This window comes from Manis pentadactyla, chromosome 8 (assembly GCF_030020395.1).
Source record: "Manis pentadactyla isolate mManPen7 chromosome 8, mManPen7.hap1, whole genome shotgun sequence".
Lineage (NCBI taxonomy): Eukaryota > Metazoa > Chordata > Mammalia > Pholidota > Manidae > Manis > Manis pentadactyla.
This window is the reverse complement of record NC_080026.1, coordinates 55,365,841-55,384,955: the sequence shown is the minus strand read 5'-3', so window position 1 is coordinate 55,384,955 and position 19,115 is coordinate 55,365,841. Positions and strand designations below refer to the sequence as shown.

Genomic DNA, 19,115 nt, shown 5'->3' with positions numbered 1-19,115 from the left:
TTTGGTTTGTGGTTACCATGTGGTTCATATATGACATCCCACATATATAACAATCAGGGTAAAGTTGATGGTCACTTAAAATCAAATACAATCTAACACCAATACATTTTTAATTCCTCTCCTCCATGTTTTTTATATATATTATGTCTTAAGTATACCCTTTTATTTAGTGATTCCCTTAACCAATATTTTCATATGTAAGTGATTTTTCTACTTTTGTCTTTTAACCTTCATACTAGCTTTTAAGTGATCAACTAAATTCGCTTTTACCAGTGATTTTCTTTTTCTCTTTGTAATATTCTTCCTTCTAATTATGACCTTTTCTTTGCCTCTTAAAGAAGTCCCTTTAACATTTCCTGTAAGGTTGGTTTAGTGGTGTTGAACTCCTTTAACTTAGGTTAATCTAGAAAACTCTCCTTCAATTCTGAATGACTTTACTGGGTGGAGTATTCTTGGTTGTAGATTTTTTTTTTCCTTTCAGTGCTATGAACATATCATGCAATTCTCTTCTACAAAGTTTCTGCTAAAAAAATTAGCTGATGGTGAGCAATTTATAATAAACATTTGATGAAATAAATGAATGAATGACTTTATCTTTAAGAGTATTATAAGCCAGAGAATGAAGAGTTAAAAGGTAAGGAAGCAAATTGTTCAAGTCTTACTGTATCTAAAGAAGCAGCTGCTCGGAGATCTGGCAGAAAGCCAACCTCAAGAAGATGGAGGAGGAAATCTTGAACCTCAATTCCATAGACCCTGTCAAGGAACAAAACCATGGCTGCCTTGTGATCTGGGCAAAACCCTGCAGACATGTCTGGCTCCACCACATTCCCATCTAAAAGAGAGAAGGTGACATGCTGTTGTTAATGGATAGGTCACAATGGCTTCTTTCCAGCCTTCTTATGCTTTAAATAAAGTTATCAGTTAAATGGTTTTCTGTTCTTCTACTACCCACAAGCAAATGCTAGGAACCAGCTAAGGATATATGACAGTACAATTTAAATTCAAAGTCATTCAAATATTATTTATGCATCCATTTGTGAACTATATGCATGATAGGATATAGCATTATGTTAGATACTAAGAAAGAAACAAAAGACATCTAAAAATTCATTGTAAAACTAGGAGCAAATACCACAAAAAGATCAAATGTAAAGTAAGGTTTAACATTTTTTTCTAAGAATGAGATCCTCTTTTAAATATTAATAAAATGTGTGTATCCTTATGCAATTATGATAAATTTACATATTTATGGCTTAGCCAATTAAAGAATGATGAAATAACTGTATGAACTAACTTGACTTGCAAATGAAATATATTTCATTAATTTTATAGAATTTAACAATATTTAAAATTATTTGACATACATGTTATTTTCTCTATCAACAATAAATGGTTGATATCTATACAGATAAGTGAATCCCTTATATAACTCCATAGATTCATAGGTTGAAGATCATTGATATAAGGAATTTGGTGGTCATGTATCAATCACAAATACTGGAGACAGGTTTGTTCCCTGTTTGACTGAGTAATAATTATGACAAACTACTGCTGATTACACACCGTAAGATTCCACAAGTAATATCAGAGAATCTTTACTATTGATTCAACATTGAAGAAAGAAGGACCCATGGAAAGATGATACATGACCATAATCATCCTGAAAGAATAAAGTCACAACTTTTTTGTTTTCATTCAGTCAATGAATAAATTTGATACTGAATCATGAAAATGAACTGACAACAAAGTTTGAAAGGAAATTAGATTAAAGGCCAATACCAAATAATTTCTATTCCTTATTAAATGATAATATCTAAGATACCAAATACCTTCCTTCCTATAGTTACGGTAAGAAGAATAAGGGCTCTTGTTATTTGTGTTGTTGTGAGGCACTATGCTAGGAATATCACAGATTAAGGCTCACATAATTTTCATAAGCACACCATGACATTGATATTATTATCTTAATTTAACAGAAGAGAAAAACTGACCCTTAGGGAAGTTAGATAACTTGTCCAAGGCTGTACACCTAGTAACTGATGAAGTTAGGTCTAAATCAGTAAAATTGGATTTAAAATCCAACCAAAGCTGATTTAATCCTTAGTGTTAAATCAGTATATTATCACTTTCCATTAAAAATCTATATGAAATTAAAGTTCAATTCTAAAAATCACATTACAGGAAATTTAAATTGACAAGAGTCCATGACTTTGACAAAGAGCTGTACCTAAGGAAAATGGTGAGCAACTTACAGATCCTAAAATAAGCTTTGTGGTTTACACACCCATTCAAGATGACATTCATTTGAAGGAACACCTGGGCCTCCATCTGCCTGGAACTAAGATACATCAGTTTGCCACAGGTGCTGTTTTGTTCTCACCATCTCCTCAAACATAATGGGGACAATAAAGCTGATGAACTGCCTTTTCTCAGCCTTCTGGCTTTTGACCTGGAATGAGGAGGGCCTAGTGCATTGGCTTTCCTCTGTCCTGCAGTATTCACCTGCCTCAACAGTCTGTTCAAACCTGCCTGGGCCAAGAACTGCAGAAGCAGAATATCTACTGTTGAGATTATGTACTTGCCCCTCGAGTTTTCTGAGCCCCTCCCCTTTCATTATTCTACTGGGCCACACTCTCGTTCTACAATAAGTATGGTACAATTTTTTGAGAAAGGTTTAGTTAACATTCATGGGGACAGGGAGGTGCAGGGTGAACTAATCTTTAGATGTAAACTTTGCAAATGAGCTATAGAACTTTTAATAACATTTATTACTGATAATCAGTGCTGCTTAAAAAATCAAATGACTCATCACTGAAACATATAAACAGATACTGATGGTTTAAGTTTTAAAGTTGATTTAAACACCTCCCATAGCAAAATGAAATACGCAGGTTTCTGTCTGCATTCTCCATAAAAGGAAAGTGGTCAAGAAAAAAATGCAGAAATTTAATGACCAATGGATTGCATTTTAAAAATTAACTTTCATTGTGTTTGTGGTAGTTCCCCCAAAAAAACCTTTAAATTCCAAGGCAGACAATATACTGTATATTTATGAAGAAAAACATCATAAAATAATATTATATACAACTAAGTAGAACAGGAAAGAGACCAGCTTGAAAAATCTTGAAGGCTGGTTAGGGACAGATCACTGGAAGAAAATTAGGAAGTTATGGAGACTTTGGTGGGGACTGTGAAACAGACATCAGGATATTCTTATATTCCATGCTCTTGATTATCTGGTATTATTAATTTTGCCTTAAAAAGTAACAATTCTCTATTTTCTAATCCCTATGTTACTGGCAGAAATTCTTATCTTTTCCTGTCAATATCGGTGTTGTGGCTTAAAATGCAAGAGAGAAAAAATGTGTTTTACTTACATAAAAGAATGTGAGTTAGAAGAAAGAAGAAAAGATATGCAAACTAATCACAAACTATACAGACAGAAGAAAAAGAAATTGCCTTAATTTGGGAGGACAAAAGGCTATGGGAGAGTTTTTAAGTTCCAGCTTTCCCTAAAACTGTAATAGTTGTTTAGTTATTACAGTTGTTTATGTCATTGTGAAGATTTGAGTTTGTAAGTCTGGCACATATGAAACTTTACATTCTCATAACCATGTGTCTGGAGACTCAGACAAGCTACATTTAGTTATGTAGTGGTCCCTTTATTCTAGGCGTAGGTATTAACATCTCATCTCTGAGGCATAACTAGTAAAAGAAAATGATCATAACATGCACTTTCTACCTAGTTATGTTTCTGTTGTAAAATTGGAAGTTTTATAAAAAGGATATGTGTAACAATATCCAATAGTATTGAAAACTGAACAAAACTGAAATTGGAAAAAGAAAAAATAAAGTACACTTCAGAATCTGACTGACTTTTTAGGTATCTTCAATACCTCCTTTAGGGCTTTTTTTATGGGAGGCAGAGAATGAGTTACCCACAGGGAATTCAGCCTGAGGCCTAGGCCATTTGCTATTTCTGTTGCTGTGTGGGGGCAATGTTGGGGGTCAGCATGGGTTTGAACCCCACTACCGCTCCCCAGAGTGAAGCATCTGCACTGCCCTCAGTCTAAGCACTGGATGAGGGGTCACAGCCCCTGGGCATTTAGAGAGAGAGTAGGGTGATTTGCTTGTCCATGCCTTTGGGTTAATATACGTAAACTAATCGATCACAAGCAGTTTCTAAACCAAAAATGACATATAGTAAAAGGACAAATAAACATTCGGCTGAAGTGGAAAAAAAAAAACATGTATATATGTATCTTTACAATTTTCTCCTTAGTCTTGAAAAGAGCACTTCTTCCAATGCCTGGGAATGTTTACATCTCTTAAGTCAAAAGCTGGGACCATGGTTTTGGGAAAAAAGCATTATAAAATGACAATGAAAATGATCATAACAAGTGGATTAAGGAATTGGCAGTCTAGAAAGAGGAGGACAGGAACCAGAGAACACTAGGAGAGAAATGAGCTAAGACGGCAGAGGTGTGTGTTTCGTCTTCTCTAGAAACGGTCTGAAATGTTAGGTAAAAACGAATAAAAATCTTGCTGGAAATATAGCTGTTTAAAAACAATAATAGAAAATATTTTATAAAATAATGTACTTTATAGTTCTTTCCTTTTTTTTAAAGAAACACGTAGTGTAGCTATGCCACAAGAAGGGGAATTCTGAGTATGATCATGTTATTTAAAATATCGTGTCACAGTCTTATTGAATTACAAATAATGGAAGCTGGCCTTACCTTTGGCGATAGTTGGCATCTGGAAAGCAATGCTGATTACTCCCACCAAATCTCCCAGTGGAATTAGGGATCTCAAAATTGACCTGATTCTGATAGCCTCTCCCTTACCAGCATGAATCAACTATCGGAATTAAAATGAAGGAATATTAGAATAATTTTGTGAAATCAAAATTATAATTCCATCCAGAAACTTTCAAGTACAGGAATCCAGGTCTAAAATTATTTTTTGTAAGTGTACACACAAAGTTAGACTTCTCTCAGAAGCCGTCATTTCAGGCTTATAAATACGTATCTACTTGCCCACACAGATTTCATTGACAAATCACAGACAATTTTCATTGTCCAAATTATATACCAGCCAGCTAGTTTATCTATTAGACAATAGTTTTTATCTTCTTTGGGGCATTAAAATACATTGAGACTCTGATAATTCTATGAATGCTTACCCACCAAATCATATATAAATACCCATCTAAATCATGAACAATAATACAAAGGAAAAATCATTATCTTTAGGTCCTGAACATACACTAATATTTATGATTGGCTTAGTCTCTTTATTGCTTTGTGATGAAAATGTAATTGTGTATCCATCTATATTCCACCCTGATCACTCCTCAAGATGGGTTTATTTATAATGTGGGGAAAATGATGAACATGAATCCTAATGTCTCTCAGACTTCCACTGGCTGGACCAACTGGTCTGACAGAATCAAGGACCCCAGCCAGCCTCCGGCACACTGTAGACTCCCAGAGCTGAGCGGGTGTCTGCTGCCTTCACCATAGGGTGTGCGACACATGCACATTTTCTAACACACAGGTGCTTCTCAGCAAATTGTTACTTAAGATGAATAAATTTCAGAAGTGCCAAGGCTAGTCACTTAGCTCCCCTGCCCCAATCCTTCAATAGAATAGAACAAAAAAACTTCTATTTATTAGCATAATTTCTCTCTTGGTTCCTTTGATCTTTCACTTTAAAAGGAAAATAAGTAAATAACGTAAGCACAGTTTTTTGTCTATAATAACCTCCATCACACAAACATTTGGTACTCTCTTCCCATTCACTGTGGTGCTGCATTAGCAGCAGTTTAGTTTTTATAAAAATCAGTCTGTTTTCTGACATTGTGACGTATACCATCCAGTGATTCCTGTGTCCACAGCCAAAGATTATATAAGAAAGCAAGAAAGGTGCTACCTATGGGTGTGAGAAAAAGAACAAACAAAAGAAACCAAAAATAAAAACAGAGACAAACAAACAAAAAACCCACGAATTCTAAGGTAGGGAGAAAGAGGCGACCTGTGAGCCACAGTGACTGCCTTCTCCAACTTTAGAAACATATTTACCTTCTACCCCAGCGCTGGTCAATGTGTTTCAAACTTGGCATTGTTTTCCAAGTAACAGGCCATGAAGCTAATTTTATGGGCGCTGGCTAACATTTTTTAAATGAGTATAACAGAATAAAACAAACAGAATAAAATAAAGTAAAAAATATCAGGATAAATTACAGAGTAAAAGTAAGTATTGTTCCATGAAACTTTAATTTTCTCTTGGTCAAAAGCTTTAGGAAACACTAACTGATAGGGTCTGGATAGCTCTTTCCTTCCCTTTAACCTGCCTCTCACCCCAGCTTTCCCCAAACCAGTGGTAAGTATGTAGCAGGTCCCTCCTAGGGACTAAATACTGTGCAAGAACATGACTCTTCTTAGGAATAATTGCCTTCTGCATGCACCAAAATAGGAGAGGGAGTTTTATAGGAAAAATGCAGGGTTTTTTCTTAAACTGTGGGGAGACTTTTAGAGATATATTAGCAACTGACTATTCTGTTAATGATTTGCACTGAAATCTCATTACTAATTTTTACAACCAACAAGACATTTCCAACTAAACAAACACTTGTTCAGCAATTAGGCTGGAGCTATTACTCTTAATGGAGCATGAAGATTATTGATGTTGGAGGCTGATGTGATCTTTGCCAGCTATGGATGTCTTAATATAGATAAGCTGGGGTTATGTTCTTGGGCCCCAAAGTACTTACATGCATTTCAGGAGCACAGCGTCCTAACAAGTCAATCAGAGCTGCATAAAAGGTCATGATGGCATTCCCCATGTGGATAGTGTCATCTTCCTCCTCTTCTGTATCACTTTTGTGGCATTTCAAAAGAAACCGAAAGCAAAGCAAACAGGGTTATAAAGTGCCATTTCAGGTTTATTACATTCCCAGAGGACAGGGAGCACTGAGGTAATTCATTCTACCTCTTCTGATACTTCTCATACATGTGTTTAACTTACAGCTTGGCATTTTTAAAGAATAACAATATGTTAAAGATCCAATTTGAGATTCTATCACCAAGAACACATTTCTAGAAACTCTATTAAGATTCCTTCAGGAGGAAGGGAAAAAGAGGAATGACTAATTTGATGGATTCTGCTTACTTCTAATGGCAGACAGCATAGTAACAAAGAAAGCAATTATGGTAGGACTTGGTAAGCTTAGACTACTTTTGTAAATAGTATACTTTTAGAGAAAGGGTGACAAAGATCTGTCCTATACAATGACATATGTAAGCCACCCAGTACAGTGCTTTGCACAGAGTATTTCAGAAATGTGACTTCATTTAAGCACCCATTTCTGTATCATCTACCCTACCACCCCACCCATCTACTCCCAAATAATCCAGCTTGCCTCCCACCCCTTCTTATAAACACTTCATTATCTCCCTGATGACAGGAAACATATAAATGGCCTTGGAAGGTCATATCATTTCATTCCCCTGTGGTAGCGTGGCAGACAGCTATCTCAGCTAGACTCAGCAGAATGCAGAGTGACACAAGGCCTGCTGACATCATTCTGGCATAGAAGGCTGTTGCCAGGGTTTCAGATGCACACCGTGTGGTGTGGTCCTGCACCAGAGATCTCTTGGTGTATTTCCTACTTCTTAAAGGAGCTGAGGCCTTCCTAGGTACTCTACAGTTAACTGATAAATATGTAACATACTTTTGGAGTGTTCTCAGTCTGGAACCTCCCTGGTCTTGGGGTGGATAGAACACTTATGTACTGTCTGTATGTAAAAGAACAATGGTTTGTAACCCTACATTGCTTGGAAATTTGCCACCAAGAAGCCTGATGTTACATCTCTATTGGTAGTGCCAGAAGTGTGGATGCGTGACCCCCTAGCAAGACATTCGCCTCCCCAGATAAAACACATGAAGCGACATGCTTGGATTGACTATGTCCACTGCTGTAACCAGGTATTAACAACGTATACTATGGAGAAAGGTAAGATAGTTATTGCCTCCCTGTCTGTCACCAATATCTTAACGAAGTATTTTACTCCTCAGAAAGATGATGTTCCCTTTTCTGGACATGACCACAATACCAGTTTAGTTTTGTCCTCATTCTCTTGCTAAAAGTTCTTATAATGAAAAATCATTCTAGTTAACTTCCCACACTGTTCCAAATTCAAAGGCTCACCTGCCATTATTTTTAGTAACTCATTCTGCCGCGGCCCTCTGGGAAAATTCACAAATACATCTCTCCCTCCACTCTAATTTCTCTGTGAAATCCACACAGTCTTCCTCAAATTTCTTTGTTCATTCTATCTTGACATAGATAGCAAATAACAGCAGCAAATTCTATGCATTCTTTCAGTTCTAACACATTTTATTTTCAAGGGGAGAAACAATTGAGAGCACCAGAGTTATACAGCAATTAACAGAATACAAGTTATATTTTGTAAAATTTCAAGCCAACTAGTATAATTTACTCTTGAGTGTGTTTATAAGACTTACAGTGTTTTACTGGATCCACTAGTGGGTGAGGGACCATCTCGAGAAGGATCCTCTGCTATTTTTATGGCTTCTTCCATGGCTGCAAGGAGACCATCCCCCCCTTCCCCTCTCAAAGCAGGACCGAAACATTCCGGCCTCCGGATGAGCAGTCTCACCACCACATTTGCGTTCTCTTCCACACTCTCACCTAAAATCCAGTGTTAAGTATAAGTAAACAAACATATTATATAGAGGTTCTGAGCAAATCAATGTTATATTAATGCATTTATATTTAAATAAAAATAACTAAAAGTAAGAACATAGTAGTAGTAAAGCTAAAATTCAATCCAAATTACTAGTTTTATATACACAAGACACAGTAAATTTATTCTCCTGCACTTAAAATTTTTGGAGTAAAGAAAAGGATAATAGAGGTATAAACTATTTACTTTCATTAACTTGTGATAGATTTTGAAGCCACAATGTTAGCTATGATTAGAATCCAATTATAAATATTTGTTAGAATATAAGTACCTAAATATCTTAATTTAATAATGAAACCATAGCATCACTATCAAAAAAATTATAAATTTAGTTATTACTGTGAAAAATGTACAAAAATCTTATATTATAAAATTTTAATGTTTATTATATTGTAAACTTACTGTATTATATTATTATAAGATGCTCATAAAAATGCTAGGCTATAGTGTTTTGTTATATAATTATTTTGTGAAGTTTCAATAGTGACCATAAAAGACCTCAAGCAATCAATCTTACCATTACAGAAGACAGCAAATCTGAGAAAGTCAAGATATCTCTCTCCTTCAACTGGATTCCACCCAATGTCGGGGTAACCCTTAGACACAAGCATCTGGCAACTTTGCAGTCCACAACCAGCCAAATATCGAACTACCTACAGAAACAAGATGATAAGCAGAAGCATTATTTTTTGGGTGAGAAGATATTAGTTGCTTACACTAGACATGAAAAATAACACTCTAAAAGGATGGCCTAAAACAAATGCAGTTTTGGAAGTTCTTTTTAATCTCATGATGATCCACATGAACTCGTTAGTAAAACCTCAGAATTAAGAAATATTTACAAATTGTGACAAAGCGCTATCATAATAAAAATATTTATGAGTCAACTCTATGAAATAAAAATAATATTTATATATTTCATACCATTTAATATGAGACTTTTACCTACAGATGCTGTAATATCCAATAAGCTTCAAAAGTATCTAATGACCTCTGGCCCAATGTGAAACCTGAATCCATTTGAAATACTCAAAGACCCATCAGAGATACAATATATTTTAAGGAAGTGAATTACTTCTAAAATGATACATCAATTCAATGGGAAAGGGGTGTATATGAGAAGACACATAAATAAACAGAGAAAACTAAGCTTAGATTTAAATTTTCTTGGGTACACATCTGACCTGCATCACTTATGGGATCATTTTGAGCCATGGTTTGACTGCTATAAAATTTGGGATACTACTACCTATCTTTCAGTATTACTGAATTTAACACAGTAAAATTTCAGCTTGGCTTTGTCTTTTGAAATATTCAGTTTCAAATAAATGTTGGTCCCCTACAATATTTCTTAACTGGTTCAGATTCAAAAGAAATCCTTCAGGAAGTCACCATGAATGGTAGTAGATTGTTAGAGGAGCAACTTACCATAAAGTCAAGTCACACCCACCTCAAGCTAAATCAGTTCTAAACAGAAGTAAATAATACAGCTAAAAATATACCATCTTGAATGAGGTATAATGTGTGTCCTATAGATTGATCTATTTAAAGTATACGTTCAATAAGCTATGAGAGACTTACGCTTCTGCAGAACACACCGCAACCAAGAGGCAGGACATTTCTATCTATCCTCAGGCTCCGTCCAGCCCTCCCAGAATTCCTAGGCCTCGACAATCTGCTCTGTGTCACTAGAAATTAACTTGCATGTTCCAGAACATTTGTACATATAATCATCCAGGATGCATCTTTTTGTGCCTGGCTTCTTGCCTTCAGAATAATGATTTTAAGATTCATTCACATTGTAGCACATGTCTTCATGTGAATGTAGTGGTTCATTCTTTCTTATCACCTGATAAGAACATTCCAGGGTGCATGAAAATATGGAAACACCTCAGGTCTGTTTATCCATCATTGGCTAATGCATACTTGAGTTGTTTCCAGTTTTTGTTTAAGGTGGAAAAAACTGTTAGCAATCACCTCCATGTCTGTGTGGACATGTATTTTTATTTCTATTGAGTAAATACCAATGAGTGAAAAGGTGAAGTGTACGTTTATATGAGAGGCATATATTAACTGCTTAAGAAGCTGCCAAACTGCTTTCTGAACTAACTCTACCCTTTTCATCTCAATCAACAGCAGGAAATGAGGAACCTGGTTGCTCTGTATCTTCCTCAGCATTTGGCATTGTCAGGCTCTCTAGTATTAGTCACTTTAATCAGTGTGTAGATAAAAGCATTTTATATTATATATGGGAGAAAATTCTTCAGAGGTTGGGCTGAAATGCAAAACTTTATGATTCCTGGCTGGCACATCAGGACATAGGGAAGAATTCAGTTTTTGGTGCCTTCCTCACCGTGCATCAACAGTCTGTCCAGTGCCAGCGCTGTTCCCTAAGGCTGGGACAAAGCAGTGAGCAGCAGCAAAAAGGCCCTGAACACACTGGCCTTACGTTTCAGGAGTAGATTTTTAGGAGCGCATAAATAGGTATATTTTAGTAAAATGTATTTGTTTCAAAATATAATTTTAAACTATAAATATGCAAACTGTATTCATATAAGTATAGATAAAACTAAAAGGTAAATTTATGCATATAATATAAAAATCATTGTTTCCTCAACTTAAAAATAAGGCAGTAAAAGAGGATAGAAAGAGCTTAAGGAAGTAGAGCAGAGGATTTGATTCTAAATAGCATAGACATGAAAGAGCTAAAGAGGAGATTTGGGAGTGATGACTGGGAGGGGTTCCGGAAAAGAGCCATGAAGACATCCAGAAGAATTCAGCCGATGGGGGAACAGGAGCAAGAAGAGAGATCAGGAGAGTTATAATATATAATATAACATAACAGGAGCTATTGCAATGCCTTTAGTGTTTACTTGAAGTGAGATAGGAAGTCTCCGGAGATTTCTGGGCAAAGGATCAATATGCTCCTTTTAAGTGGCTCACTCTGGCTGCTGAGTAGCAGAGCAAGGGAGGGATCAGGAAGACTACTTAGAACACAGCTGCAATTACAAAACGGGGGAAATGTATCTATATTCTGGTAAACATATATGTGGCTTACTATGCTTAGAGTGCATGGCCTTAATATATCACTGCTGCCTCAAACTGGAATATATAAACTTCTGTATGATATAAAATGTAAGCATGAGATGTTAAAGCTACCTTGTAAGAAACTAAAACTACATGATTAAAGCAAAAGTAACAACAGATATCATGAAAGGACAAAAACACACAAGAATAAGTTAATTCTTTTTGTGTGATCAAGGAAAACCCCTTATCTTATTCTTCATAATTTATCATTATAAAGTTACATATAAGTATCACATTTATAGTATATAATTATAATAATGCCATTATAACTATATTGAAGTTATAGCTAAATAACCTTGAGAAATAACTGTGAAGGAGCATAACTCACACAAACACACCCAGTGGGAATTTGCTTACCTTTTCCAGGTCTGGCTCACGCAAAGCTAAGGCTAGTTCATTATTATCCATCACCGAGGCTGCGGCTACATCCAGTGGTGTTGACCCTCTCATAGCTGGTGAGGCTGTTAATGCAAACGAAGATGAGAGAAAACCCGGATTGTGCTGCAACTATAAATTCCACATAAAAACACACTGCTGCTGAAAATTCAATTTCTAGACTCAATACATAGTGCACCAATCTAAATTCATTTACATTCGTTTCATTTTTTAAGTGTAATATGTATATTCTTCTTATCTTAATGATTAAATAAAAGTCATGATTTCCTTACCGAGACCAACACTGCTATTTTCCAATAAGTAACTGAGATGGTCAAACATAGCTTTCTGATTCTGCCTACTTATACGGCAGAAGTAACAGAGGAAACGGCAACAGTTGGCCACCATCTTGGGAAAAGTGATTTCCTACATAAAGAGAATTTAGTTAGCTGTAAAAGCAAATGATCTTTTAAAAATGGAGTTCAGAATTTTGGGTCTCAGTCACTTTGTCCATGCACATGTGCCCATGTCTGCCAAGCCTCATATGTTGAAGACCTTCAGATGTCTACACTTTGACCACCTAGTCCCGGTGCCACTGAAAATCAAGACTGGCACTAATCTACCAGTTGGTTGATCTGGAATTAGTCTAGATTCCTAAACCTTCAAGTGATACAAACCTGGTTTAGAAATCAGGCAGCCTCATTTGTGATTGCTGACTACCACTATTAGGTATACTTCCTTAGAAAATGATGTGACCTCATTAATTCTGTTCTATAAAATTGGAATAAGATGATTACTTTAGCTAAGGGAGGGGGAATTCAGTGAGACAGTTCATGAAAAATACCCAGTTTAATACTTAGAACCACATAATATGGTGTCTTATCATCAACTTGTTATTGTTGTTATTACTCTTAAGATCTTAGAGATTCATAACTTCCCTGATTTGCACACGAGTTGTCTGCTATGATAAGCACCCTGACCAGAGGGCCTGTCTGCTAGCCCTCATCAAACACACCTCCCCTGGGAGCCAAATCCTGTTCTATTATACGAGATGGTCCTTGGAGTCCTTGCTGAATATAATATCTTATAAATATCTTTAAAAGTCTGTCTGAGAGACTGAACATGGACTCATTTCCATATTTTGAAAAATTTGTCTTAAGATTTCAAAAACATTGAAATATATTTTTCAAATCAGAGGTCATGAAATTATACTGATTTATATGAAGTTAATAGATGCATAACACTATTTACTTAAAACTTTAATCACTTAAAAATTCACTTTAGAGTCCAAAATACCACAGTGTACCACCATCCTAATAAGTAATAACTCTTAGTCTGGATCAGGAATTCAGTGGAACCATCTGTCATCTGAATCAAATCTGGGTCTTAATTCAAGGCTGAATCAAGGCTAGGACAAGAGGAACATATCATGGACTTCTAATGTCTCAGACATTGATTTATAACTCAGACTTTTTAAAATTAATATACTACAATTTTTAAAAATGTATTAATATCCCCTAAATGAGAATAATTTGGGAGACAGCAATTACAAAGCATAACATAGAAACTGTTATCCATATCAAAGAAAAAAAAAAGACTATCATATCCAACTGTCACTCTGCAAGGTTTGTGCTTGTTTGCTTCAAAAGCTATTCCTTTGAAAAGTCTTCCTAAAAGGACTTAAGAAATTCTCACAAAGAATATGCAGTGCATGTATTCCAGGAGGTTATACTAAATGACATCCCAAGAATATAAAGTTTTCCTTTACCTTGGACTCTCCGCCTCCAAGGACATTCACCATGACCTCCATCACTGTCTCATGCATTCCCAGCGCCCTCATGAGATTAGGGTGCTGGTAAAACACTTTATTATTCATGATATCTCTAGAAAGGTCAACACAGGTATGGGGAGAACAGAGATCAGAGGAAAATTTAAATAAAAATTTCATCTGAGAACCTGATAAATATTTTGGAAATAATTATCAGCATCTATGAAAAAGTAAAAGCAATCATAGTTAAAACACAAAAGTTAATAAACACAATTAATTGGATTTTCTTTAAAAATATCGAAAGCCTACCAAAAACAGTGTACAAGTTGTCTATTCTTTACAAGAAATGTACCAAATAGGTAAATATTTGTTTTTCTGAAATATAGTTCGGGGCACTTACTATTCCTAATTATATGTATATCCAAATATCTGAGTAATCTTCTTTTGTATAGAAAAATGAATCAGTGTTATACAATGTTTACATGAAAACACCTATATAAATTGTTGATATGTATCTCTGCTTTTCATATATGCTATTTTTAGTATTCTATTCAATATTTTATGTTTAATAACAGTTATTTCCTGTTACATGTTATCTTTCATGTGAAATGCCTTTAGAGGATACATATTCTCAAAGAGAAACTAAATGCATATGAAATCCAGGTACAAGTAATCCAATTCATTAAATTGACATTAAATTTAAAGAAACAGCAGCAGATGATAGCCAAAATATTTTGTGTTATTGTTATTGCATTACATATAATTACAAAATGCATGTAAAGGTATTTCTAAAGATTTTCATGTTGAATAGTCATTGCAAATAAAGCTTTTTGTTGATTTTTATCTAAACATAAATCAAATCAATACAAAAGATTTTCCATAAAACACTTTCTTATTAGAGTTATACAAAGAAAATAATTCATAGCCTGCAAGAAAACAAATTTTCCTATTGAATCTGATTTCCTTAATTGAGTCACATTCCTACTCATCATTCAGTCATATGCTAAATTTTAGTTGCTCTTATAATATCAAGAAAGTAGAATAGTAGGATTCTTGTATAGTTCCTTTTTTTTTTCTTAGTTGTAGTTTTTCACTTTTAATTTTGGATAGTGTTAATGAAGAAAACTTTTAGATAGCACAACTTAGAAAAATAACTTGGAGTCCCAAGATAAATACAGGTCTGATCTATTTCATGCGAGAACAAGATGAAGGTGGGCATCCTTTCACTTCTCATTAGATTACAGCATATTTAGCAAGAGAACCTACAACTATCAAACAACAATTGGAAATCAAAGGATTCCTTCTCTTGTTAATTGAAATCCTCTTGTATGATCTCACTTTGGAAAGTATTTAACTGAAAAATCTTGCTTGCCTTAGTTGTACATTAAGTTGAATGAATTTGTAATTGGTGAGGCTATCACCTATTAACCATGTCCTTTCGCGGAATATTTCTAATACCACAAAAAAGTTACATTCGAAGCGCAGCCAAAATGGCGGCATGAGTAGGACAGTGTGAATATCCTCCCAAAAACATATATATTTTTGAAAATACAACAAATACAACTAATCCTAAAAGAGAGACCAGAAGACACAGGACAATAGCCAGACTACATCCACACGTGCGAGAGCCCAGCGCCTGGTGAAAGGGGTAAGATACAAGCCCCAGCCCGGCGGGATCCGAGCACACCTCCCCCCAGCTCCCGGCGGGAGGGAGTGGGAGCCCAGGACTTCTAAACACCCAGCCCCAGCCACCTGCACCAGAGTGCTGACACAGTGCATGCGTGGAGGGAAGGAAACTAGGGAAATAGGGCAGCAAGAACTCTGAGGGGGTTCCGAAGCTGATGTCCCTGTGACAAAGAAAAGCGAGAGTTTTTGAAAGTCTTAAAGTGACAGGGACTTAACAGCTTGAAGGAAACAACACAGGCCACAGCCCAGTGGCTGGAAATTACAGGGAAAACCGGGTGCACTGACCCCTGGGCAACAGCTCTGAGACCCCTCAAGGAGGTAAACAACCAAACAGTCCCCCTGTACATTACCCCTCGGGGCGCTGCGAAAGCAGAGAAAGAGCCTAAGGCAAAGCATGCCCAATGAAAGGGTGATCCAAACATATTGGCCCGGCAAGACACAAAGACCCAGCCTACATGCAATTACCCATCACAAGCCACTAGGGGTCGCAGTTGTCCCAGTAAAGAAAGGCCAGTAGCAAGTGAAAAGTTTGGCCCTCCCAGCTGACAGCCAATAGCACGTGTCAACATGAAAAGGAAAAAAATACGATCCAGACAAGACAAACCCAGACAGCTTCAGCATGTGCTACATCTTCCCCTGAGAAGGAACCTGGGGAGATAGATTTAGCCAGTTTTCCTGAAAAAGAATTCAAAACAAAAGTCATAACCATGCTGAAGGACTTGCAGAGAAATATGCAAGAACTAAGGAAGGAAAATACAGAAATAAAACAAGCTCTGGAAGGACTTCAAAACAGAATGGACGAGGTGCAAGAGACCATTAATGGACTAGAAAACAGAGAACAGGAATGCAGAGAAGCTGATGCAGAGAGAGATAAAAGGATCTCCAGGAATGAAAGAATTTTAAGAGAGCTCAGTGACCATTGAAAAGGAACAATATAACAATTATAGGTATACCAGAGGAAGTAGAGAGAGAAAAGGGGATAGAAAGTGTCTTTGAAGAAATAATTGCTGAAAACTTCCCCAAACTAGGGGAAGAAAAGGCCTCTCAGACCACAGAGGTACACAGAACTCCCATGACAAGGGATCCAAGGAGGGCAACACCAAGACACATAATAATTAAAATGGCAAAGATCAAAGACAAGGACAAAGTATTAAAGGCAGCCAGAGATAAAAAAAAGGTTACCTACAAAGGAAAACTCATCAGGCTATCATCAGACTTCTCAAGAGAAACCCTACAGGCCAGAAGAGAATGGCATGATATACTTAATGCAATGAAACAGAAGGGCCTCGAACCAAGACTACTGTATCCAGCACGAATATCATTTAAATATGAAGGAGGGATTAAACAATTCCCAGACAAGCAAAAGTTGATGGAATTTGCCTCCACAAACCACCTCTTCGGGCATCCTACAGGGACTGCTCTAGATGGGAGCACTCCTAAAAAGAGCAGAGCACAGAACAAAACACCCAACATATGAAGAAGGGAGGAGGAGGAATAAGGAGGGAGAGAAATAAAGAATCATCAGACAGTGTTTATAATAGCTCAACAAGCGAGTTAAGTTAGACAGTAAGATAGTAAACAAGCTAACCCTGAACCTTTGGAAACCACAAACTTAAAGCCTGCAAAGGCAATAAGTTCATACCTTTAAATAATCACCCTAAATGTAAACGGACTGAATGAATCAATCAAAAGACACAGAGTAACAGAAAGGATAAAAAAGCAAGATCCATCCATATGCTGCTTACAAGAGACTCACCTCAAACCCAAAGACATGCACAGACTTAAAGTCAAGGGATGGAAAAAGATGTTTCATGCAAACAACAAAGAGAAGAAAGCAGGTGTTGCAATTCTGGTATCAGACAAAACAGACTTAAAAATAAAGAAAGTAACAAAAGACAAAGAAGGACATTACATAATGATAAAGGGATCAGTCCATCAAGAGGATATAACCATTATAAATATATATGCACCCAATACAGGAGCACCAACATACCTGAAACAAATATTAACAGAACTAAAGGAGGAAATAGAATGCAATGCATTCATTCTAGGAGACTTCAACTAACCACCCACTCCAAAGGACAGATCCACCAGACAGAAAATAAGTAAGGACACAGAGGCACGGAACTACACACTAGAACAGATGGACCTAATAGACATCTACAGAAATCTACATCCAAAAGCAACAGGATACACATTCTTCTCAAGTGCACATGGAACATTCTCCAGAATAGACCACATACTAGGCCACAAAAAGAGCCTCAGTAAATTCCAAAAGATTGAAATCCTACCAACCAACTTTTCAGACCACAAAGGCATAAAACTAGAAATAAACGGTTCAAAGAAAGCAAAAAGGCTCACAAACACATGGAGGCTAAACAACACGCTACTAAATAATCAATGGATCAATGACCAAATCAAAATGGAGATCCAGCAATATATGGAAACAAACGACAACAACAACACTAAGCCCCAACTTCTGTGGGACACAGCAAAAGCAGTCTTAAGAGGAAAGTATATAGCAATCCAGGCATATTTAAAAAAGGAAGAACAATCCGAAATGAATGGTCTAATGTCACAATTATCGAAATTGGAAAAAGAAGAACAAATGAGGCCTGTCAGCAGAAGGAGGGACATAATAAAGATCAGAGAAGAAATAAATAAAATTGAGAAGAATAAAACTATAGGAAAAATCAATGAAACGAAGAGGGGGTTCTTCGAGAAAATAAACAAAATAGATAAGCCTCTAGCCAGACATATTAAGGGGAAAAGAGAGTCACGACAAATCAACAGTATCAGAAACGAGAATGGAAAAATCACGATGGACTACACAGAAATACAAAGAATTATTAGAGAATACTATGAAAACCTATATGCTAACGAGCCGGGAAACCTAGAAGAAATGGACAACTTCCTAGAAAAATACAACCTTCCAAGACAGACCCAGAAAGAAACAGTAAATCTAAACGGACCAATTACCAGCAAAGAAATTGAAGCAGTCATCAAAAAACTACCAAAGAACAAAATCCCTGGTCCAGACGACGGATTTACCTCGGAATTTTATCAGACATAGAGGGAAGACATAATACCCATTTCCAAAAAACAGAAGAGGAGGGGATACTCCCAAACTCATTCTATGAAGCTAACATCACCCTAATACCAAAACCAGGCAAAGACCCCACCAAAAAAGAAAACTACAGACCAATATCCCTGATGAACGTAGATGCAAAAATACTCAACAAAATATTAGCAAACCGAATTCAAAAATACATCAAAAGGATCGTACACCATGACCAAGTGGGATTCATCCCAGGGATGCAAGGATGGCCCAACATTCAAAAGTCCAACAACATTATCCATCACATCAACAAAAAGAAAGACAAAAACCACATGATCATCTCCATAGATGCTGAAAAAGCAATTGAAAA

At 36.2% G+C, this 19,115-nt stretch overlaps 1 protein-coding gene across 1 annotated transcript in view; it reads right to left on the bottom strand.

Moving 5' to 3' along the window:
* Positions 1-19,115, bottom strand: part of RYR2 (ryanodine receptor 2) — a 961,351-nt gene that overhangs the window by 191,066 nt on the left and 751,170 nt on the right. Inside the window, exons 42-49 of the mRNA XM_057505755.1 lie at positions 14,002-14,116; positions 12,527-12,659; positions 12,216-12,319; positions 9,289-9,424; positions 8,530-8,716; positions 6,776-6,881; positions 4,740-4,860; positions 663-832 (exon numbers count right to left, since the gene is read on the bottom strand). Of these exons, the coding sequence (XP_057361738.1) occupies positions 663-832; positions 4,740-4,860; positions 6,776-6,881; positions 8,530-8,716; positions 9,289-9,424; positions 12,216-12,319; positions 12,527-12,659; positions 14,002-14,116 (1,072 nt within the window). The remainder of the gene's footprint in view (positions 1-662; positions 833-4,739; positions 4,861-6,775; positions 6,882-8,529; positions 8,717-9,288; positions 9,425-12,215; positions 12,320-12,526; positions 12,660-14,001; positions 14,117-19,115) is intronic.